The sequence below is a fragment of the Schistocerca serialis genome, chromosome 4 (assembly GCF_023864345.2).
Source record: "Schistocerca serialis cubense isolate TAMUIC-IGC-003099 chromosome 4, iqSchSeri2.2, whole genome shotgun sequence".
Classification (NCBI taxonomy): Eukaryota; Metazoa; Arthropoda; class Insecta; order Orthoptera; family Acrididae; genus Schistocerca; species Schistocerca serialis.
Window position 1 is genome coordinate 395,453,386 of NC_064641.1, and position 19,436 is coordinate 395,472,821.

Below are 19,436 nucleotides of genomic sequence, written 5' to 3' on the forward strand. Positions count from 1 at the left end.
CCAATTCTTCTTGCTTACTAGACAGATAGGTTGACCATTACACCACCACAGCATTATGGTCAACAGAGCTGCACAAACTACTGAAGTCAAATATCCTCCCCAACACAAACTCCAATTCACATCTCCCCTTATATTATCACTATTACCAGGGCTCTCGGACATTGGAATAGCACTCCAGTATTGGACGCAATGGGGAAGTGCTGTACTACATGTGACCGTATAGGTCTTAAATTAAATTTTCCCTGAGACATTTAAGTCTCTAATTTATCTATGATAAAAGGAAGAGGAAAACATTTCCAGCACCTACTGTGATGTTGGTGAGTACAGTGTATTAAAATGTAATTCATATAATTAATCAATTTAATTGTTTTAACTGTAACAATGTTGAATCCCATTTCCCATCTTAACAGCAGTCACCATGAGTGAATCCCAGCCCTTAGCTTATACAGTGACATGAATCTGCTGTCACCCCACAAGGTGAGACACATGGAGCTCACTGCTGCAGAGAAACTTCATGGATGCACTATATTTATAAATAATGCACTGTTACTACATAGGCCTTTGATGTAGTTTGGCAGTGAATTAAATATCTTAACTGGGAATACTGTACACCTTTATGTACCCGAGTTAGATTTCTGAGATCACAGTGGAGCTCAGCCTTCTTTCTTGCATTGTGGTAATGGTACATCTCACCACTTTCATACTCCACAGGACTGCCAAACATGAAACTCATAATTTGATAGATATAATGAGAAGTTGTAGAAAGTACCCCAAGTTTCTTGAAGAAATTACACCACGAGATTCTCGAGGTGCTCTGCACATTATTCAAACAACCTCTTTCTACAGAAGGAAAATTTTCTTTGATGGGGATGATTTGCTCCAGAAGATAATTCCAAAGCACACAGCAGAGATGAAGTATGTAAAGTAAGCAGACTTGGTCACTATGATGTATCCAAATTATGAGATTTTTCTAATGGCAAAATTTGTGAAGACAATCTTTATGGTCTGGAGGACATGATGTTCCCAGCTAACCCTACTGTCTATGTGGAGGCCTAGGAATTTGATGGTGAGCACCTTTGGTATCTGCTGACTGTCATGAACAGTTGGTATCTCCTGTGGGAATTTGAGCTATAAGAGCACTGAAAACATAGGTGAAAATCTATAGTGATGTATTTTATAAACGCATCTTGACTAGAAATTGACCTAAAACTGTTTTACATGTTGTTGTTGCATAGGTAGCAATATTTACTTCTGCTTTGAAATTGTAGGTTGTTTCATGATTGAGAAAACCTCTATGTTCCTATTTTTAGTAAGGAAGCCAAATTTAAAGTCTTCACAGATCATCAGATCATATCTCATTTGATTTACTTTGTCTAGCACTGATTCCAATTTTTTTTCCAAAAAGAATAAAATATTTCATGCAGTAATTAGTAAATAGTAGCAGTAACTATAAGTGTCAAGTGAAAAAACTACAAAGAACGAAACTTGTCTAGCTTGAAGGGGAAAACCAGATTGCGCTATGGTTGGCCCACTAGATGGCGCTGCCATAGATCAAACGGATACCAACTGCATTTTTTAAATAGGAACCCCAAATTTTTATCCCATATTCATGTAGTATGTAAAGAAATATGAATGTTTTAGTTGTACCACTTTTTTCACGTTGCGATAGATGGCGCTGTAATAGTCACATACCTATGGCGCACAATTGTAGATGAACAGCTGGTAACAGGTAGGTTTTTCAAATTGAAATACAGAACGTAGGTACATTTTATTTTGGTTGTTCCAATTTGATACATGTACCTTTGTGAAATTATCATTTCTGAGAATGCATGCTGTTACGGCATGATTACCTGTAAGTACCACATTAATGCAATAAATGCTCAAAATGATATCTGTCAACCTCAATGCATTTGGCAATATGTGTAATGACATTCCTCTCAACAGTGAGTAGTTCACCTTCCGTAATGTTCGCACATGCATTGACAATAGGCTGACGCATGTTGTCAGGCATTGTCGGTGGATCACAATAGCAAATATCCTTCAACTTTCCCCACAGTAAGAAGTCCGGGGACGTCAGATCCGGTCAACGTGCGGGCCATGGTATGGTGCTTCAATGACCAATCCACCTGTCATGAAATATGCTATTCAACCACTTGAACCACATGCGAGCTATGTGCCGGACATCCATCATGTTGGAAGTACATCGCCATTCTGTCATGAAGTGAAGCATCTTGTAGTAACATCGGTAGAACATTACGTAGGAAATCAGCATACATTGCACCATTTAGATTCCCATCGATAAAATGGGGGCCAATTATCCTTCCTCCCATAATGCCGCACCATACATTAACCCACCAAGGTCACTGTGATGTTCCACTTGTCGCAGCCATCGTGGATTTTCCGTTGCCCAATATTGCATATTGCGCCGGTTTACGTTACCACTGTTGGTGAATGATGCTTTCTCGCTAAATAGAATGCGTGCAAAAAATCTGTCATCATCCTGTAATTTCTCTTGTACCCAGTGGCAGAACTGTACACAACATTCAAAGTTGTCGCCAAACAATTTCTGGTGCCTAGAAATATGGTATGGGTGCAATCAATGTTGATATAGCATTCTCAACACTGACATTCTCGAGATTCCTGATTCTCATGCACTTTGTCTGCTACTGATGTGTGGATTAGCCGCGACAGCAGCTAAAACACCTACTTGGGCATCATCATTTGTTGTAGGTCATGGCTGACATTTCACATGTGGCTGAACACTTCCTGTTTCCTTAAATAATGTAACTATCCAGCGAACGGTCCGGACAATTGGATGATGTCGTCCAGGATACAGAGCAGCATACATAGCACATGCCCGTTGGGCATTTTCATCACAATAGCCATACATCAACACGATACCAACCTTTTCTGCAATTGGTAAATGGTCCATTTTAACATGGGTAATGTTTCATGAAGCAAATACCGTCCGCACTGGCGGAATGTTACATGATACCACGTACTTATTTGTGACTATAACAGCGCCATCCATCACAAAGCGAAAAAAGTGGTCCAACTAAAACATTCATATTTCTTTACATACTACACGAATATGTAATAAAAATGGGGGTTCCTATTTAAAAAATGCAGTTAAATCCAGTTGACCTATGGCAGGGCCATCTAGCGGGCCATCATAGCGCCATCTGGTTTCCCCCTCCAAGCTAGATGAGTTTCGTTCTTTGTATTTTTTTCATTTGATGCTTATTTCATGAGATATTTGGCCCGGTCACTATCAATGGACCACCCTGTGTAAAATTTGTTGTCTTTATGTTGTTCTGAGAAAAAATGCTAGTTTGTAAAGTGAGATACAATATTCATCATCTTGATTGTGTGCCTGTCCACTGCTCAACAACTGCATCATATGGTGAATGATAACCTTCAATCTTACCACAGTGAATATTGTGAAAAGTACATAACAATCTCCTTGCAGACCTCTCTTTAAATCTAAAAAAGAATGTTACAGTCCATATAGAAACTTCATCTGTGTGTAAGGCACTGTTTAAAACGCTACTAGTGCTACCATTCCCATATATTTTTATTATGAAAACACCAGTATAATGGGGGTGTTAATAGTTACACAAAAATGATGAAATATACAGCAACACAACATTAAAGGTACACTTACATGAAAACTCAGTTAATATAAGTTTTTTGAAAGAAGGATACATTCTATATTGGAATAAATTTGTTTAACAAATTTTCCCAGAGCCCTCTCTGTTCAGTAAGTCACTATATGATTTTCTTGTACACATACATATAAAAATTAATATTTTTCCTTGGAAACATTAGATATAATTCAGATATCTGATGTCATCTATTACAATCAGCTTCATATTATCAGATGAGCCAAATAAAATATAACAAACCATCTGCTGCTTCATGCTCTGCTTAGAGGGCAGTGTAAAAATGCCCAGCACATCAATTTCATACATAGTCTCGTTCCTGCACTTATCCATTCGCTCACAGTGTTTAAAAATCATATACTATGGGAGTATCATGGTGAACAACAATGCATCAGTTATACACTACTCAAGAAGCTCAACTATAGTACGTTACTAAAGCACACTGGATTCTGACTAATGTTATTGATAAAAAGTTCATGTTACTTGTCAGGAGCACCCTGTGTACACATACACACATACATACCTAAATCTGATGAAAAAGCTGTTACTTTTCTGGTTATTATCATTCAGTCACTGTTTGCTATCAGTATACATTCAAAAATTATGTGACTATATCAGTTATTAGGGTGTGTGTTACAGGTAGCTTGTATTTAAATGAGCAATGGTCCCTCAAATATTACCAGAGACTAAAATTAGGTAATTAATAGAAGAAACAGGTAGTGTAATATGCTTATAAGTTATATTTGAATTTCTGGTCATTTACAGTTTTTAACTTCTGTTTTATTATTTACCATCATATCAATGAAGAGGTATTGAATTGAGTCATGGAGACAAGATAGTTATGATACAGTATGTTTAAAAAAGGTAGAATCTGATAAGAGACAGCCTTATCATTAATTTGGTAATGGAAGAATGAGAGAGAGTATGTATGTGTGTGTGTGTGTGTGTGTGTGTGTGTGTGTGTGTGTGTGTGTGTGTGCGTGTGCGTGTGTGTGTGTATGTGTGTGGGTGTGTGTGTGCGTGTGTGTGTGTGTGTGTGTGTGTGAGGGGGGAGGGAATATCTTTTATCATTCTCTGGATGATTTTGTTTCCTGATTAAATATCCAAAGAATGAGATGTAAATCTTCCTGATCATGACCACTGCTGGTTCTATTTCCTTGTAAAACACTACATTAGAAGCTAGTCTCCTGTGACAGTTTCTTAGTGTTTTTTACGCATGTTACAAATAGCTGTCTTTTTATGTTGATTATTCTGTCTGTTTCTGAAAAGTTAGTTGTTTTGAAAATAATGTCACTTGTACTATGTGGTAAGTTTACACTGTTCCTTTTCCACTATTTTGCACATATTTTCCTCGTTCGACTTACAAAATTCATAAACTTACATTAAACCTCTCCATGACAGGAATATGCATTTCACCTCATTCAAGAGAAGAAATAAGACATGTATTAAGACAAATTTCACCTGACGATGGACCCACAGAGTCTGAAATGCAGCTTGTAGTTAATAAAACACGAAAAAGTTGTGACTGAAGGCGTAGTTTAATTCATACCTCCAATGTTTTGAATAATGTCACGTTTTAAGCTGCAAAAATTGAATAAATTTCACTTGTATTTGTTAGTTCTAGCTGTGCAACTGTTTTGTAACCTTTTAGTTTCTGAATGAGAAATTTTTTTGTCATAAGTATTTCTTATTATGTATTGTTGTTTTCACAGTCTGTTCATTGTATTATGCCAAACAGATTTTTTGTCGGTGTTGTACATATGATTTTCCCATTTATCAGACGCTAAAATTATGACTGCACCTTGTCAGTATGACCCTCCCCTCTCCAAAGACCTTTCTCACTAACCCATACTCAGATAATCATCAATGTATTAGAACATAACCTCAAGTGACTCATAAAATGACAACTTCAACAAGTAACTGAAATGATCTTCATAGCAAACTCACCAAACATTGTTTTCATGGGGCATTATTTATGTGTAACTTCAACAATCATGCCACACAACAAAACTATTCTCTACAGAAATTTTTCTTTCAACTTCAGCAGTACCTGTGTTACAAATGAGTTGTCTCTTGTGTCAGTCTTGTCATAGTATTCTTTGTGATTCACTATTCTTTTTATCACTTTTCTCATGTTCATAGAATTTCCCTTTTCTGCTTGTTTCTCCTTTCTTCAGAAAAATAAATATTCTAGCTGTTTTCTCATTTAACTCAGGGTATTTCAAGCAAACAATTCAAGTAAACACAAACACTTTATGTGCCACAATAAAAGCTGTCTCAATATTTAATTTTTTTATAAGAATTCAAAAACTTTTCCGTTCTTGCTCCCCAACAAATTTTTTACATCTATTTTGTCTCTTAAATGTTTGTAATATTTGATATTGTAATTGTTTCAAATCAAGTTCTCACTTTTACTTTTAAAACACTTTATTTAAAATATACACATGTTGACTTTATTAAAATAGGCGCACGAAGACTGACTAATGCGCCTCAACACACACAAATATATACACAAACATCTGTCACCATAATCGATATTTCTCGAACATACTCGATATCCGATATAAATGTATTACAATTCCAACACGCCTCCTTACATTTATATCGCGATGTTTAACATATTCCTAATTTTAATGAATTTTTCTTTACATAACGACTTTGTGAATATATCTGCAACATTTTCATTCGAATCTACTTTAACAATATCAATGAGTCCCTGTAAATAATACTCATGCACAAAATGGTAATGTACTTCTATATATTTTGAATTCTTTGTGAAATTACCAAACTTCGCTATATTTAATGCTCCTGAATTATCTTCATATATGACAATAGGTTTTTCAAATTTAACATTAAAAATGTCTAAAATATCATGTACAAGTTTCACCTCGCTAACAGCTTCAGACAATGCTACATATTCTGCAAAAGTTGAAGCCTTTGTGACACTCGCTTGTTTTCTTGACTTCCAAAATACAACATTACTAAATAATCTAATTACATAACCAGAAGTTGACTTTCTATCCACACTATCACCTGCCCAATCTGAATCCACAAAACAATCTAATATCTCAGCACCTTCATTCCTACAATAGTTTAATTTCAAATCTTTAGTTAAATATAAATATTTCAAAATTCTCAAAGCATATTTAAAATGAGTACTACTGTAACAACTTTGGAATCTGCTCAAGTAATTCACACTATAGCTAATATCTGGTCTAGTACCCGAACTTATGTACAAGAGTGCACCTATCAAGTTTCTATATCTAACGTCATTACAATCTTCATACGCTGGTTCTAACTTTAAATTTACTTCCATTGGAGTTTTGTACAAGATCGAATCTTCAATTTTATATTTCGCAGCTAACGAATCAATGTATTTTTCTTGACTCAAACTCATAACTCTTGTTTCATAATCATAATTAATATCGATGCCAAGATATCTTTTTACCTCACCTAAATCTTTCATATTAAATCGCTTTGACAATAAGTTCTTAATCTTAACAATTTTTTCTTTTCTCACACAGCAAATGAGCAAATCGTCGACAAAAATAATCAAATAAATCAAGACATCTCCATCTCTCAATACATAAAGACAATAATCATATTTACTCCTTTTAAAACCTAAACTTCTTAAAAACTCGTCAAGACAATTGTACCAAGCTCGTGAGCTTTCTCGCAAACCATACAATGCTTTATACAATTTACAGACTCTACCCGTACCATCATCATATCCTCTTGGCTGCTTTACATAAACTTCAGATAAAACTTTACAATTTAGAAACGCAGTCTCTACGTCCATTTGTTCTATAACCAAACCTTCTTGACAACAGTATGACAACAAAATCTTTAATGTTTGCATATTGGTTACTGGAGAATAAATATCCTCAACGATTTCTTTTTGTTGAAACCCCCTGACAACTAATCTTGCTTTGTAAACACCCTCTGATTTCTTTGTGAAAACCCACTTTACATCAATGGCTTCTTTATCAACTGGTTTATCTACTAATTCCCATGTTTTGTTTTTGTTCAAACAATCAATTTCCTTATTCATCGCTTTTTCCCAATAATTTGATTCGGCACTGTTAATCGCCTCCTCAAAGCTTTCCGGACTATTTGCACTGCAAAAGTTTACATAAATAAAATTGCTGTAAACATAATCATTTAATATTTTTGGTTTTCTTTCTCTAGATGATCTCCTCAACTCAAGTACTTTCTCTGATTCATGATTATCAGAAAGCTTTTCATTTTTCTCAATTTCCTTCTGTTTTTCTATTAGTTCAGTTTCATTTTCTATACTTTCGTGTTCAGAATCACTAGAATATTCACTTACTGAATCATAATCTTTAAACCCAATACATTTAACACCACTTTCAACAATGTCCACATGTCTAGCAACAACTATCTTATTATTTATTAGCACTCTGTAGCCTACTTCACAATAACCCATTAAAACCCCCAAATCGGCTTTCCTATCCCATTTCGACTTTCTCAGTTGCTCAGGTACTCTTACAAAAACTCTACTCCCATACAACTTCAAATGATTAACATTAGGTTTTTTTCCCAGTAATATCTCATAAGGAGTTTTCTTTTCAATGGTGTTAGCTAAAGTTCTGTTTTTGAGGTATGCTGCTGCACAAACCACTTCAGGCCAAAATCTCTTGTCTACTCGCGCTTCGGCTAGCAGACACCGTGACATGTCCATGATGGATCTGTTATACCTTTCAGCAGTACCATTAAGCTCATGCACATAAGGTGGACAAGCATTCAATACAATTCCTTTTTGTCTCACAAATTCATAGACATTTTCATTTAAATATTCCTTCCCATTGTCACATCTTATCTTTTTAACAGTTTTCCCAGTGAGATTCTCAACTTCATTAATATACTCTACAAAACATTTGTATACTTGATCTTTAGATTTTATGGTGTAAACACGAGCTGCCTTACTGTAATCATCAATGAAAGAAAGAAAATATCTTTCCCCATGCATTCCAGTAGTTGAGTGAGGCCCATTTAGATCTGTGTGAACAATTTCTAAGATTTCTTTTGCTTTGGTTCTATTATTTTTAAAAGGAACATTATGCATTTTGTTTTCGATACAGATTTTACATTTCATAAATTCTGATTCTAGTTCTGAAGGAACCCCATCTAACAATTGATGTTTACATAAAGTATTTAGATAATTGAAATTAACATGTCCCAAAATGCGGTGCCATTTTTCCTTTGCTGTCATATTATTGTCTTTACTCATAACATTAACATTAACTTCTCCTTTATTAATAGTACTACTCATTTTATACAACCGACCCTCTTTCCATGCAATCGCAATCAATCCATTAGCTTTATCAAAAATTTTTGCATTATTCCCTACCGATACAATTTTGTGATTATCTGTAATTTTAGCATAACTGATCAAGTTTTTGTCTATGTCTTTTACAAAGAAAACATTTCGCATATTAATTGGAACCATTTGATCATAGACAGGAAAATTACTAATTACATTACCAACTTTAGTAGCTTGCAAAATTTTTCCATCAGCAATTTTTACATTTATAGGTTGTTTTAAAGTTATACTCTTAGAAAAATATTCCTCATTATTAATAACATGATCAGTACAGCCACTGTCTAATAACCAATTGATTTGAATTTGATTGTTATTACTTGACTCTACTGTTCTATTTTGACCTATCATAGAATTAACCTCTGTTATAAAACTACTCATACCATGATCACTCTGATGGTAACCTTGCTTGCTGTGATGCCGACCGCTGCTAAAACCATGCTGCTCTCCTCGACCACGTTGCCTGCTGCCATAACCTCCACGCTGCATGTTGCCGTAATATCCACGCTGTACATTGCTATAGCCTCCACGCTGCATATTTCCATTACCTCTGTCGCTGCTTTGAAAATGTACTCCACGATGCCATGTGCCTCTGTTACTTGTTCTTCCCTGGGTACAATCACGTTTGAAGTGACCTGCTTTGCTGCATCGATAACATACTTGCTCCTGATTTCTTGAATTCAATTTTCTTTCTGTGTGAAATGCATTTGATTTTACCTCTTCATTTCCAGTTTTTGCATTCAATAATTGAATCTTACTTTTAACGTATTCAACTGTCTGGTCCTCTTCCTTCAAGACGTCCACTAAGTCCCCAATATAGCTCATTGACTCTGGTAACGTTCGCAGCATATAATTTAACTTCTCCTTTTCCGTTACTTTGGCGCCTGCAGATTTCAGCTCATTTACAGTTTTTTCAAATGCACTGAAAAATGTCCCCGTATCACTGTAATCACTTAACCTCAATTTGTCCAACTTGTTTCTGCATAATATTTGAAGGGCTGTAGACTCTTTCGAATATAATTCATCAAATTTCTTCATGATCTCGAAAGCACTTTCTCTGTCACTCACGAATTCTAGTTGCTTATTTGTGATTGCACCATAAATATAGTTGATAGCCTTCAAGTCCTCTTCATCCCACGTTTCGTTGTCTGAACTCACTTTTGCCCTCGTAGTCGCTGTATAGCATTTCTTCATTTTTAGGTACATGATTATCCGCTGCTTCCAGTTCCCATAGTCTTCGCCATCAAATACAGGAATAGTTATATCAGCCATGTCGAACTTTCTGAATAACACGCGACGGCCACAATATAATATTTAACTTCTACTTTTCTTTTCAAGAACCACGCTCTGCTACCATGTTTCAAATCAAGTTCTCACTTTTACTTTTAAAACACTTTATTTAAAATATACACATGTTGACTTTATTAAAATAGGCGCACGAAGACTGACTAATGCGCCTCAACACACACAAATATATACACAAACATCTGTCACCATAATCGATATTTCTCGAACATACTCAATATCCGATATAAATGTATTACAATTCCAACAGTAATGTGAGGGAGGCACAGTGATCTGCATTCCTTACTGTGAATTTTAATGGTATTGGTTGCAATAAGATGTAATTACAACTCGATAATTGCCAATTTTGGTTGACTAGCAACAGTCATCAGATCATGCTTACACTAGAATGGGAAGCTAGTCCAGTGCTGACCACAGCAACATTGTTAGTAAGTGAACTCGCCAATTTTAAATGGCTGGCCAAAGCACTGGTGATATAGTACAAAATTAGCAGTAGTCTCCTACTAGTTTTAGTCTCTAACATTCATACTTTGACCAGTCTTTCAATATTGCAGAGCCACAGAAACGATACTTCTTTGGTCAACACTGTATTTCAGAACTTGTTCCAGTCTCACTTTTTTCATGTCAAATACACACATTTCGTACTTCAATTTTCAGTGATAAGTATTATCTTTTCATTTATCATTTTTTTAACACTATCTATCTTCTCAAAGCCAAAGAAAAAGAAGACAACTGGATCAACAAAGGAGAAAGAAAAGAAAACAACGGAAAAAGTAACTGGAACAGACCCTAATAAAAATGAGAAACAAGATGAACAAACAGAACAAGTAAAGACAACTCCACAGAAAACCAAGGGACAACAAAATACTGAAGAAACTAAATTAACTGATCAACCAAAAGCAAATCAACCATCTAAAGACATTCAAAAAAATAATGAGCTCACTGTCAGTGGCATTTCAGATGAACCAAAACCTACAACAGATAAATCACAGGCAGAAAAAGCTCCAGCACAAAAGATAATGGAACCAGAATTTGTGCCTGCAGATATTTCTGAGAGACCACTGGTTAAACCTGATTATGTTCCACCACCAGCAGCAACAAAGAGAGATGTTGACCTGCTCAAAGATATGGATGAAGCTAAACTTGAAGAACTGCGAGAGGTAAGATGTTATCTCATGCTGTTAGTTATTTATTTTTTAAATTATGTCCTTATTAATTAGATCATATTTAGACATGAAGTTCTGGAAGTGATGAGCCTCACTGTTGTATTTTGATATTACTAATATGATGACCAGGCTCTTTCTGTGTTGTATTTCACTGTGAAACATCAGGGAAGGCAACAAAAATACTGTTCACTTGGAATTCTGCAATATCGCAGGAGGAGCATCCAGCTTCTCATATCACCCTACATGCTCTCATTCAAACTCATTGAGGTGTGTGTTTGCTGCCTTAAAGACATTCTTGGCTAACATCAATTAGCCACATCCAATCTGAAAGGTAACTAACACTCATGACCATTACAGTGTGTATTTAAAGCAAATCTGATTTGCTTCCTCATAGTGGCACTACTAGCTCCACTCTTATGCAGCTGGCATGAATAGATACCATCTTTCAGATACAGCAGCACACCTACCAACTTTTGTTTATGTTGCACAACACCTTCTTGGTGTTGCAATTTTTTTCCATCGGTATATATAATTATATATGATGTGACTTATCAAACGAAAGCGCTGGCAGGTCGATAGACACACAAACAAACACAAAGATACACACAAAATTCTAGCTTTCGCAACCAAAGGTTGCTTCATCAGGAAAGAGTGAAGGAGAGGGAAAGATGAAAGGATGTGGGTTTTAAGGGAGAGGGTAAGGAGTCATTCCAATTCCGGGAGCGGAAAGACTTACCTTAGGGGGAAAAAAGGATGGGTATACACTCGCACACACACACACACATATCCATCCACACATATACAGACACAAGCAGACATATTCAAAGGCAAAGAGTTTGGGCAGAGATGTCAGTCGAGGCGGAAGTGCAGAGGCAAAGATGTTGTTGAATGACAGGGGAGGTATGAGTGGCGGCAACTTGAAATTAGCGGAGATTGAGGCCTGGTGGGTAACGGGAAGAGAGGATATATTGAAGAGCAAGTTCCCATCTCTGGAGTTCGGATAGGTTGGTGTTAGTGGGAAGTATCCAGATAACCCGGATGGTGCAACACTGTGCCAAGATGTGCTGGCCGTGCACCAAGGCATGTTTAGCCAAAGGGTGATCCTCATTACCAACAAACACTGTCTGCCTGTGTCCATTCATGCGAATGGACAGTTTGTTGCTGGTCATTCCCACATACAATTCGTCACAGTGTAGGCATGTCAGTTGGTAAATCATGTGGGTGCTTTCACACGTGGCTCTGCCTTTGATTGTGTACGCCTTCCGGGTTACAGGACTGGAGTAGGTGGTGGTGGGAGGGTGCATGGGACAGGTTTTACACCGGGGGCGGTTACAAGGGTAGGAGCCAGAGGGTAGGGAAGGTGGTTTGGGGATTTCATAGGGATGAACTAACAGGTTATGAAGATTAGGTGGACGGCGGAAAGACACTCTTGGTGGAGTGGGGAGGATTTCATGAAGGATGGATCTCATTTCAGGGCAGGATTTGAGGAAGTCGTATCCCTGCTGGAGAGCCACATTCAGAGTCTGGTCCAGTCCCGGAAAGTATCCTGTCACAAGTGGGGCACTTTTGTGGTTCTTCTGTGGGAGGTTCTGGGTTTGAGGGGATGAGGAAGTGGCTCTGGTTATTTGCTTCTTTACCAGGTCGGGAGGGTAGTTGCGGGATGCGAAAGCTGTTGTCAGGTCGTTGGTGTAATGGTTCAGAGATTCCAGACTGGAGCAGATTCGTTTGCCACGAAGACCTAGGCTGTAGGGAAGGGACCGTTTGATGTGGAATGGGTGGGAGCTGTCATAATGGAGGTACTATTGCTTGTTGGTGGGTTTGATGTGGACGGACGTGTGAAGCTGGCCTTTGGACAGATGGAGGTCAACATCAAGGAAAGTGGCGTGGGATTTGGAGTAGGACCAGGTGAATCTGATGGAACCAAAGGAGTTGAGGTTGGAGAGGAAATTCTGGAGTTCTTCTTCACTGTGAGTCCAGATCATGAAGATGTCATCAATAAATCTGTACCAAACTTTGGGTTGGCAGGCCTGAGTAACCAAGAAGGCTTCCTCTAACCGACCCATGAATAGGTTGGCGTACGAGGGGGCCATCCTGGTACCCATGGGTGTTCCCTTTAATTGTTGGTATGTCTGGCCTTCAAAAGTGAAGAAGTTGTGGGTCAGGATGAAGATGGCTAAGGTAATGAGGAAAGAAGTTTTAGGTAGGGTTGCAGGTGATTGGCGTGAAAGGAAGTGCTCCATTGCAGCAAGGCCCTGGACGTGCAGAATATTTGTGTATAAGGAAGTGGCATCAATGGTTACAAGGATGGTTTCCGGGGTAACAGATTGGGTAAGGATTCCAGGCGTTCGAGAAAGTGGTTGGTGTCTTTGATAAAGGATGGGAGGCTGCATGTAATGGGTTGAAGGTGTTGATCTACGTAGGCAGAGATACGTTCTGTGGGGGCTTGGTAACCAGCTACAACGGGGCAGCCAGGATGATTGGGTTTGTGAATTTTAGGAAGAAGGTAGAAGGTAGGGGTGCGTGGTGTCGGTGGGGTTGGGAGGTTGATGGAGTCAGGTGAAAGGTTTTGCAGGGGGCCTAAGGTTCTGAGGATTCCTTGAAGCTCCGCCTGGACATCAGGAATGGGATTACCTTGGCAAACTTTGTATGTGGTGTTGTCTGAAAGCTGACGCAGTCCCTCAGCTACATACTCCCGATGATCAAGTACCACGGTCGTGGAACCCTTGTCCGCCGGAAGAATGACGATGGATCGGTCAGCCTTCAGATCACGGATAGCCTGGGCTTCAGCAGTGGTGATGTTGGGAGTAGGATTAAGGTTTTTTAAGAAGGATTGAGAGGCAAGGCTGGAAATCAGAAATTCCTGGAAGGTTTGGAGATGGTGATTTTGAGGAAGAGGAGGTGGGTCCCGCTGTGACAGAGGACGGAACTGTTCCAGGCAGGGTTTAATTTGGATAGTGTCTTGGGGAGTTGGATCATTAGGAGTAGGATTAGGATCGTTTTTCTTCGTGGCAAAGTGATATTTCCAGCAGAGAGTACAAGTGTAGGACAGTAAATCTTTGACGAGGGCTGTTTGGTTGAATCTGGGAGTGGGGCTGAAGGTGAGGCCTTTGGATAGGACAGAGGTTTCGGATTGGGAGAGAGGTTTGGAGGAAAGGTTCACTACTGAATTAGGGTGTTGTGGTTCCAGATTGTGTTGATTGGAATTTTGAGGTTTTGGAGGGAGTGGAGCTGGAAGTGGGAGATTGAGTAGATGGGAGAGACTGGGTTTGTGTGCAATGAGAGGAGGTTGAGGTTTGCTGGAAAGGTTGTGAAGGGTGAGTGAGTTGCCTTTCCGGAGGTGGGAAACGAGGAGATTGGATAGTTTTTTGAGGTGGAGGGTGGCATGTGTCCTAGTGTAGAGCTGTAACTGGAGAGTGGGTGGTGGCTGTCATATTGTATGGAAATTGAAAATCAGTGAAATAATAACTTCCCCAAATACGGCAATGACCATTATGCAGGTTTGTACTAGCCATCCATCGTACATCTGTGCCTAAGGTCCACAAACTGTCATTAGTAACATGGTGAGAGCATGGTAAAAAATTACTGAAATAATTATCACAAATGTATCTTGAAATTATAATTATATTCTCCAATAATATTTATATACATTACCTATCCTTTGACATCAATCACAATTGAAATGTTGGTCACATAAGGATGTAGCTTTACATTCAAATCCTTTAATGGCAACTAAAACAACACTAGTTATTACATAAAAAGTACTCACAACCATTCTCTCTCAAGTTTACAACAAGAGTTCCTCACCATTTCCATTTTGTGAAATCATAAGTTCGTGGAACAATGCTGTCACCATCCACAGATCACCTGGTTCTCTCACTATGCATATACATTATTGTAGGTGTGCAGTTTGTGTTTCACATTATGTTGCTGAATGTATTTACAGTATTCAAAAGACACGATACAAAAAGGGACAGTACACACTCTCTCTCTCTCTCTCTCTCTCTCTCTCTCTCTCTCTCTCACACACACACACACACACACACACACACACACACACACACACAGAGAGAGAGAGAGAGAGAGAGACATACATATTTACACAAACATAGCATCTGTCACTTCTAAACCTTGTACTAAATATGAGAAAGTGGACCGAGAAGGATCTAAAATAATATAGCATGGAAACATAGCTGGGTGATCATCAAAGTAAAAAGGGATGATGCACACTGTTTACAAGATACTAAAACATCCAACCCAAAAGCTTAAAATAGAGTCTAGACAACATAAAAAATTTTAAAAGTTTGGACACCTCCCCTCGCCACCAAATAAAATAGAGAGCAAGTCCTCACTAAAGTTTATTTATTTATTTATTTATTTATTTTATTTATTGTTCCGTGGGACCACATTTAGGAGAAGTCTCCATGGTCATGGAACGAGTCAATACATGAAATTATAACACGATTGTAGAAACAGATAAAATGAAACAAGTCGTTAGTTTAAATAAAGAAAATCAAGAATGTAACACTGGAATTTGCTTAATTTTTTATCTCTTCCAGGAGCTCCTCGACAGAATAGAAGGAGTGAGCCATGAGGAAACTCTTCAGTTTAGACTTAAAAGTGTTTGGGCTACTGCTAAGATTTTTGAGTTCTTGTGGTAGCTTATTGAAAATGGATGCAGCAGAATACTGCACTCCTTTCTGCACAAGAGTCAAGGAAGTGCATTCCACATGCAGATTTGATTTCTGCCTAGTATTAACTGAGTGAAAGCTGCTAACTCTTGGGAATAAGCTAATATTGCTAACAACAAACGACATTAAAGAAAATACGTACTGTGAGGGCAATGTCAAAATTCCCAGACTATTGAATAGGGGTCGACAAGAGGTTTTCGAACTTACACCATACATAGCTCAAACAGCCCGTTTTTGAGCCAAAAATACCCTTTTTGAATCAGAAGAATTACCCCAAAAAATAATACCATATGACATAAGCGTATGAAAATATGCGAAGTATACTACTTTTCGTGTTGAAATGTCACTTATTTCAGATACTGTTCTAATGGTAAATAAAGCGGCATTTAGTTTCTGAACAAGATCCTGAACATGGGCTTTCCACAACAGCTTACTATCTATCTGTACGCCTAGGAACTTGAACTGTTCCGTCTCGCTTATAACATGCCCATTCTGTCTGATTAAAATGTCAGTTCTTGTTGAATTGTGGGTTAGAAACTGTAAAAACTGAGTCTTACTGTGATTTAGCATCAAATTATTTTCCACAAGCCACGAACTTACTTCATGAACTACATTATTTGATAATGTTTCAATATTACACACAAGATCCTTCACTACCAAGGTGGTGTCATCAGCAAACAGAAATATTTTTGAATCACCTGTAATACTAGAAGGCATATCATTTACATAAATAAGGAACAGCAGTGGCCCCAGCACCGACCCTTGGGGAACGCCCCATTTAACAGTGCCCCATTGGGACTGAACATCATTACCACTCTCAATATTGCGGAGGATTACCTTCTGCTTTCTGTTCTTAAAGTAGGAGGCGAACCAATTGTAAGCTACTCCCCTTACTCCATAATGTTCCAACTTCTGCAGTAATATTTTGTGGTCAACACAGTCAAAAGCCTTCGTTAAATCAAAGAAAACACCTAACGTTCTCAACCTTTTATTTAATCCGTCCAAAACCTCACAGAGAAAAGAGAATATAGCATTTTCAGTTGTTAAGCCATTTCTAAAACCAAACTGTACATTTGACAGCAAATTATGTGAATTTAAATGCTGCAGTAACCTTGTATATACAAGCCTCTCGATAACTTTAGCAAACACCGATGGCATAGAAATAGGTCTATAATTGTCAACATTATCCCTGTCTCCCTTTTTATAAAGTGGCTTCACTACCGAGTACTTTAATCGGTCAGGAAACCGACCACTGCTAAAGGAAAAGTTACAGATATGGCTAAGTACTGAGCTAATATACGTGGAACAATACTTCAGTATTCTGCTAGATACCCCGTCATATCCATGAGAGTTCTTGGTCTTTAGTGATTTAATTATTAACTCAATCTCCCTCTTGTCAGTATCATGGAGGAGCATTTCAGGTAACAGTCTCGGAACACTTTTTTCTAAGAGCGCTATATGATTCCCTGTTGGGACTAGGTTTCTATTTAGTTCACCTGCTATATTCAGAAAGTGATTATTAAGTACTGTACATATATGCGACTTATCAGCAACACGGACATCCCCACTACGCACTGATTCTATATCCTCGACCTGTCTCTGCAGACCAGCCACTTCCTTTACGACTGACCATATGGTTTTAATTTTATCCTGAGACTTAGCTATTCTATCTGCATACCACATACTTTTTGCCTTCCTAATAACTTTTTTAAGCACCTTACAATACTGTTTGTAATGGGCTGCTGCATTTAGATTTTGACTGTTTCTAACGTTTTGATATAATTGCCACTTTGTTCTACAAGATATTCTTATCCCTTTAGTCAGCCACCCAGGCTGCCTGTTTGTGCTAGTACCCTGTTCACTTCTGCCATCTTGTCAGGGTACAAAATACAGTCTTAAAATGTGGTATATGGTGCCACAGGATCTCACTTTGTGCATTCTTCCCACTGCATCATGAACGAATGGATTACTGGATTATGCATTATAAGGAGACATTTCAAGGGTACTTCATCTCACTGGAGTAACCTGTGTGAGGTATTCCATGGCTGGATATTTGGTTTCACTTATTGTTGCCCACCATCAACCACACCTTGTCTAACAACTGCATGGTTCTCCAACTGAACAGTGAGCTGACAACCTGTATGAGAATGGCATATTGTGTCCACTGTTTTCTGTGCTGGCCTCCACTGCTGCTATATCTGCATGTTCATTTGCTGGAATTCCCACATATTCCAGTTCCCAGTCAAATTATATGCATATCTCATCTTGTAAGAGAAAAAGGGAGTTTTCAAACAATGGAAAATCCACTATGGAATTTAACAATATTATGAGAAGGAAAGTTGCTACTCACCATATAGTGGAGATGCTGAGTTGCAGATAGGCACAACATAAAGACTCTCACAATTATAGCTTTTGGCCGTTAAGGCCTTCGTCAACAACAGATCGACATACGCGGGCAGGCGCGTGCACGTGCACATGCGTACACACACACACACACACACACACACACACACACACACACACACACGGACATGACTGCAGTCTCAGGTTTCAGTTGCCTGAGACTGAAGTCGTGTGTGTGAGTTGCGTTTGCGTAAGTGTGTGTATGTTAGTGTGCATATCCCTGTCTATTATTGACGAAGGCCTTAACGGCCAAAAGCTGCAATTGTGAGAGTCTTTTTGTTGTGCCAAAATGCAACTCAGCATCTTTGCTGTATGGTAAACAGGGAGTTTTGTGTTTTTGGCCACTATTCCACTGGTTACATTAGCTTTATTGCATGTAGGGTACTAAAGGAAGGGATTCGAAGCAGATGAGAAATTTGTTCATGTCCTGAAGACATAATGAGGAAGGTCTATGGTATAGTCAATGGTGTCTGATGTTTTGAGTCATCAGTATACATTATGATAAAATCATTGTCCTGATTTATAATATTGTAATTAGTCAAGTTGGAAATTACATTTCAAGTGCATTCTGTTCTTAATAGAGTCAAGTCTTAAATAAGGAGCCAAGGTATAACATTAATATTTGGTATTTGGAAAAAAGTATATATGTTCTTTGCACATATCCTAAGTGGACTTGTTGCTCATTAAATGTTGTGTTGTTAAAAGGCTGTTAGAAAGAGGTGTGAGCAATGGTATGGTATACAAGTGGAATGGGACATGACTATATCTTGTATGTACTTGTTGCATCATTAAGAGTAACTGCCTGAAGTACAAAGGTTGCTCACCAGCCTCAATAAAGGCGCTGAAATGAAATGACATGTGACTAGAGCCT

At 38.1% G+C, this 19,436-nt stretch overlaps 1 protein-coding gene across 3 annotated transcripts in view; it reads left to right on the forward strand.

Moving 5' to 3' along the window:
* LOC126474922 (myosin regulatory light polypeptide 9-like) overlaps positions 1–19,436 on the forward strand; it is a 145,665-nt gene that overhangs the window by 70,007 nt on the left and 56,222 nt on the right. For 2 of the 3 annotated variants that reach the window (XM_050102427.1, XM_050102429.1), the window contains one exon: positions 11,022–11,468. In XM_050102427.1, coding sequence (XP_049958384.1) covers positions 11,022–11,468 — 447 coding nt within the window. Of the gene's footprint in view, positions 1–10,667; positions 10,737–11,021; positions 11,469–19,436 lie in introns of those variants that run through there. The other variant, XM_050102428.1, reaches the window with a different exon arrangement.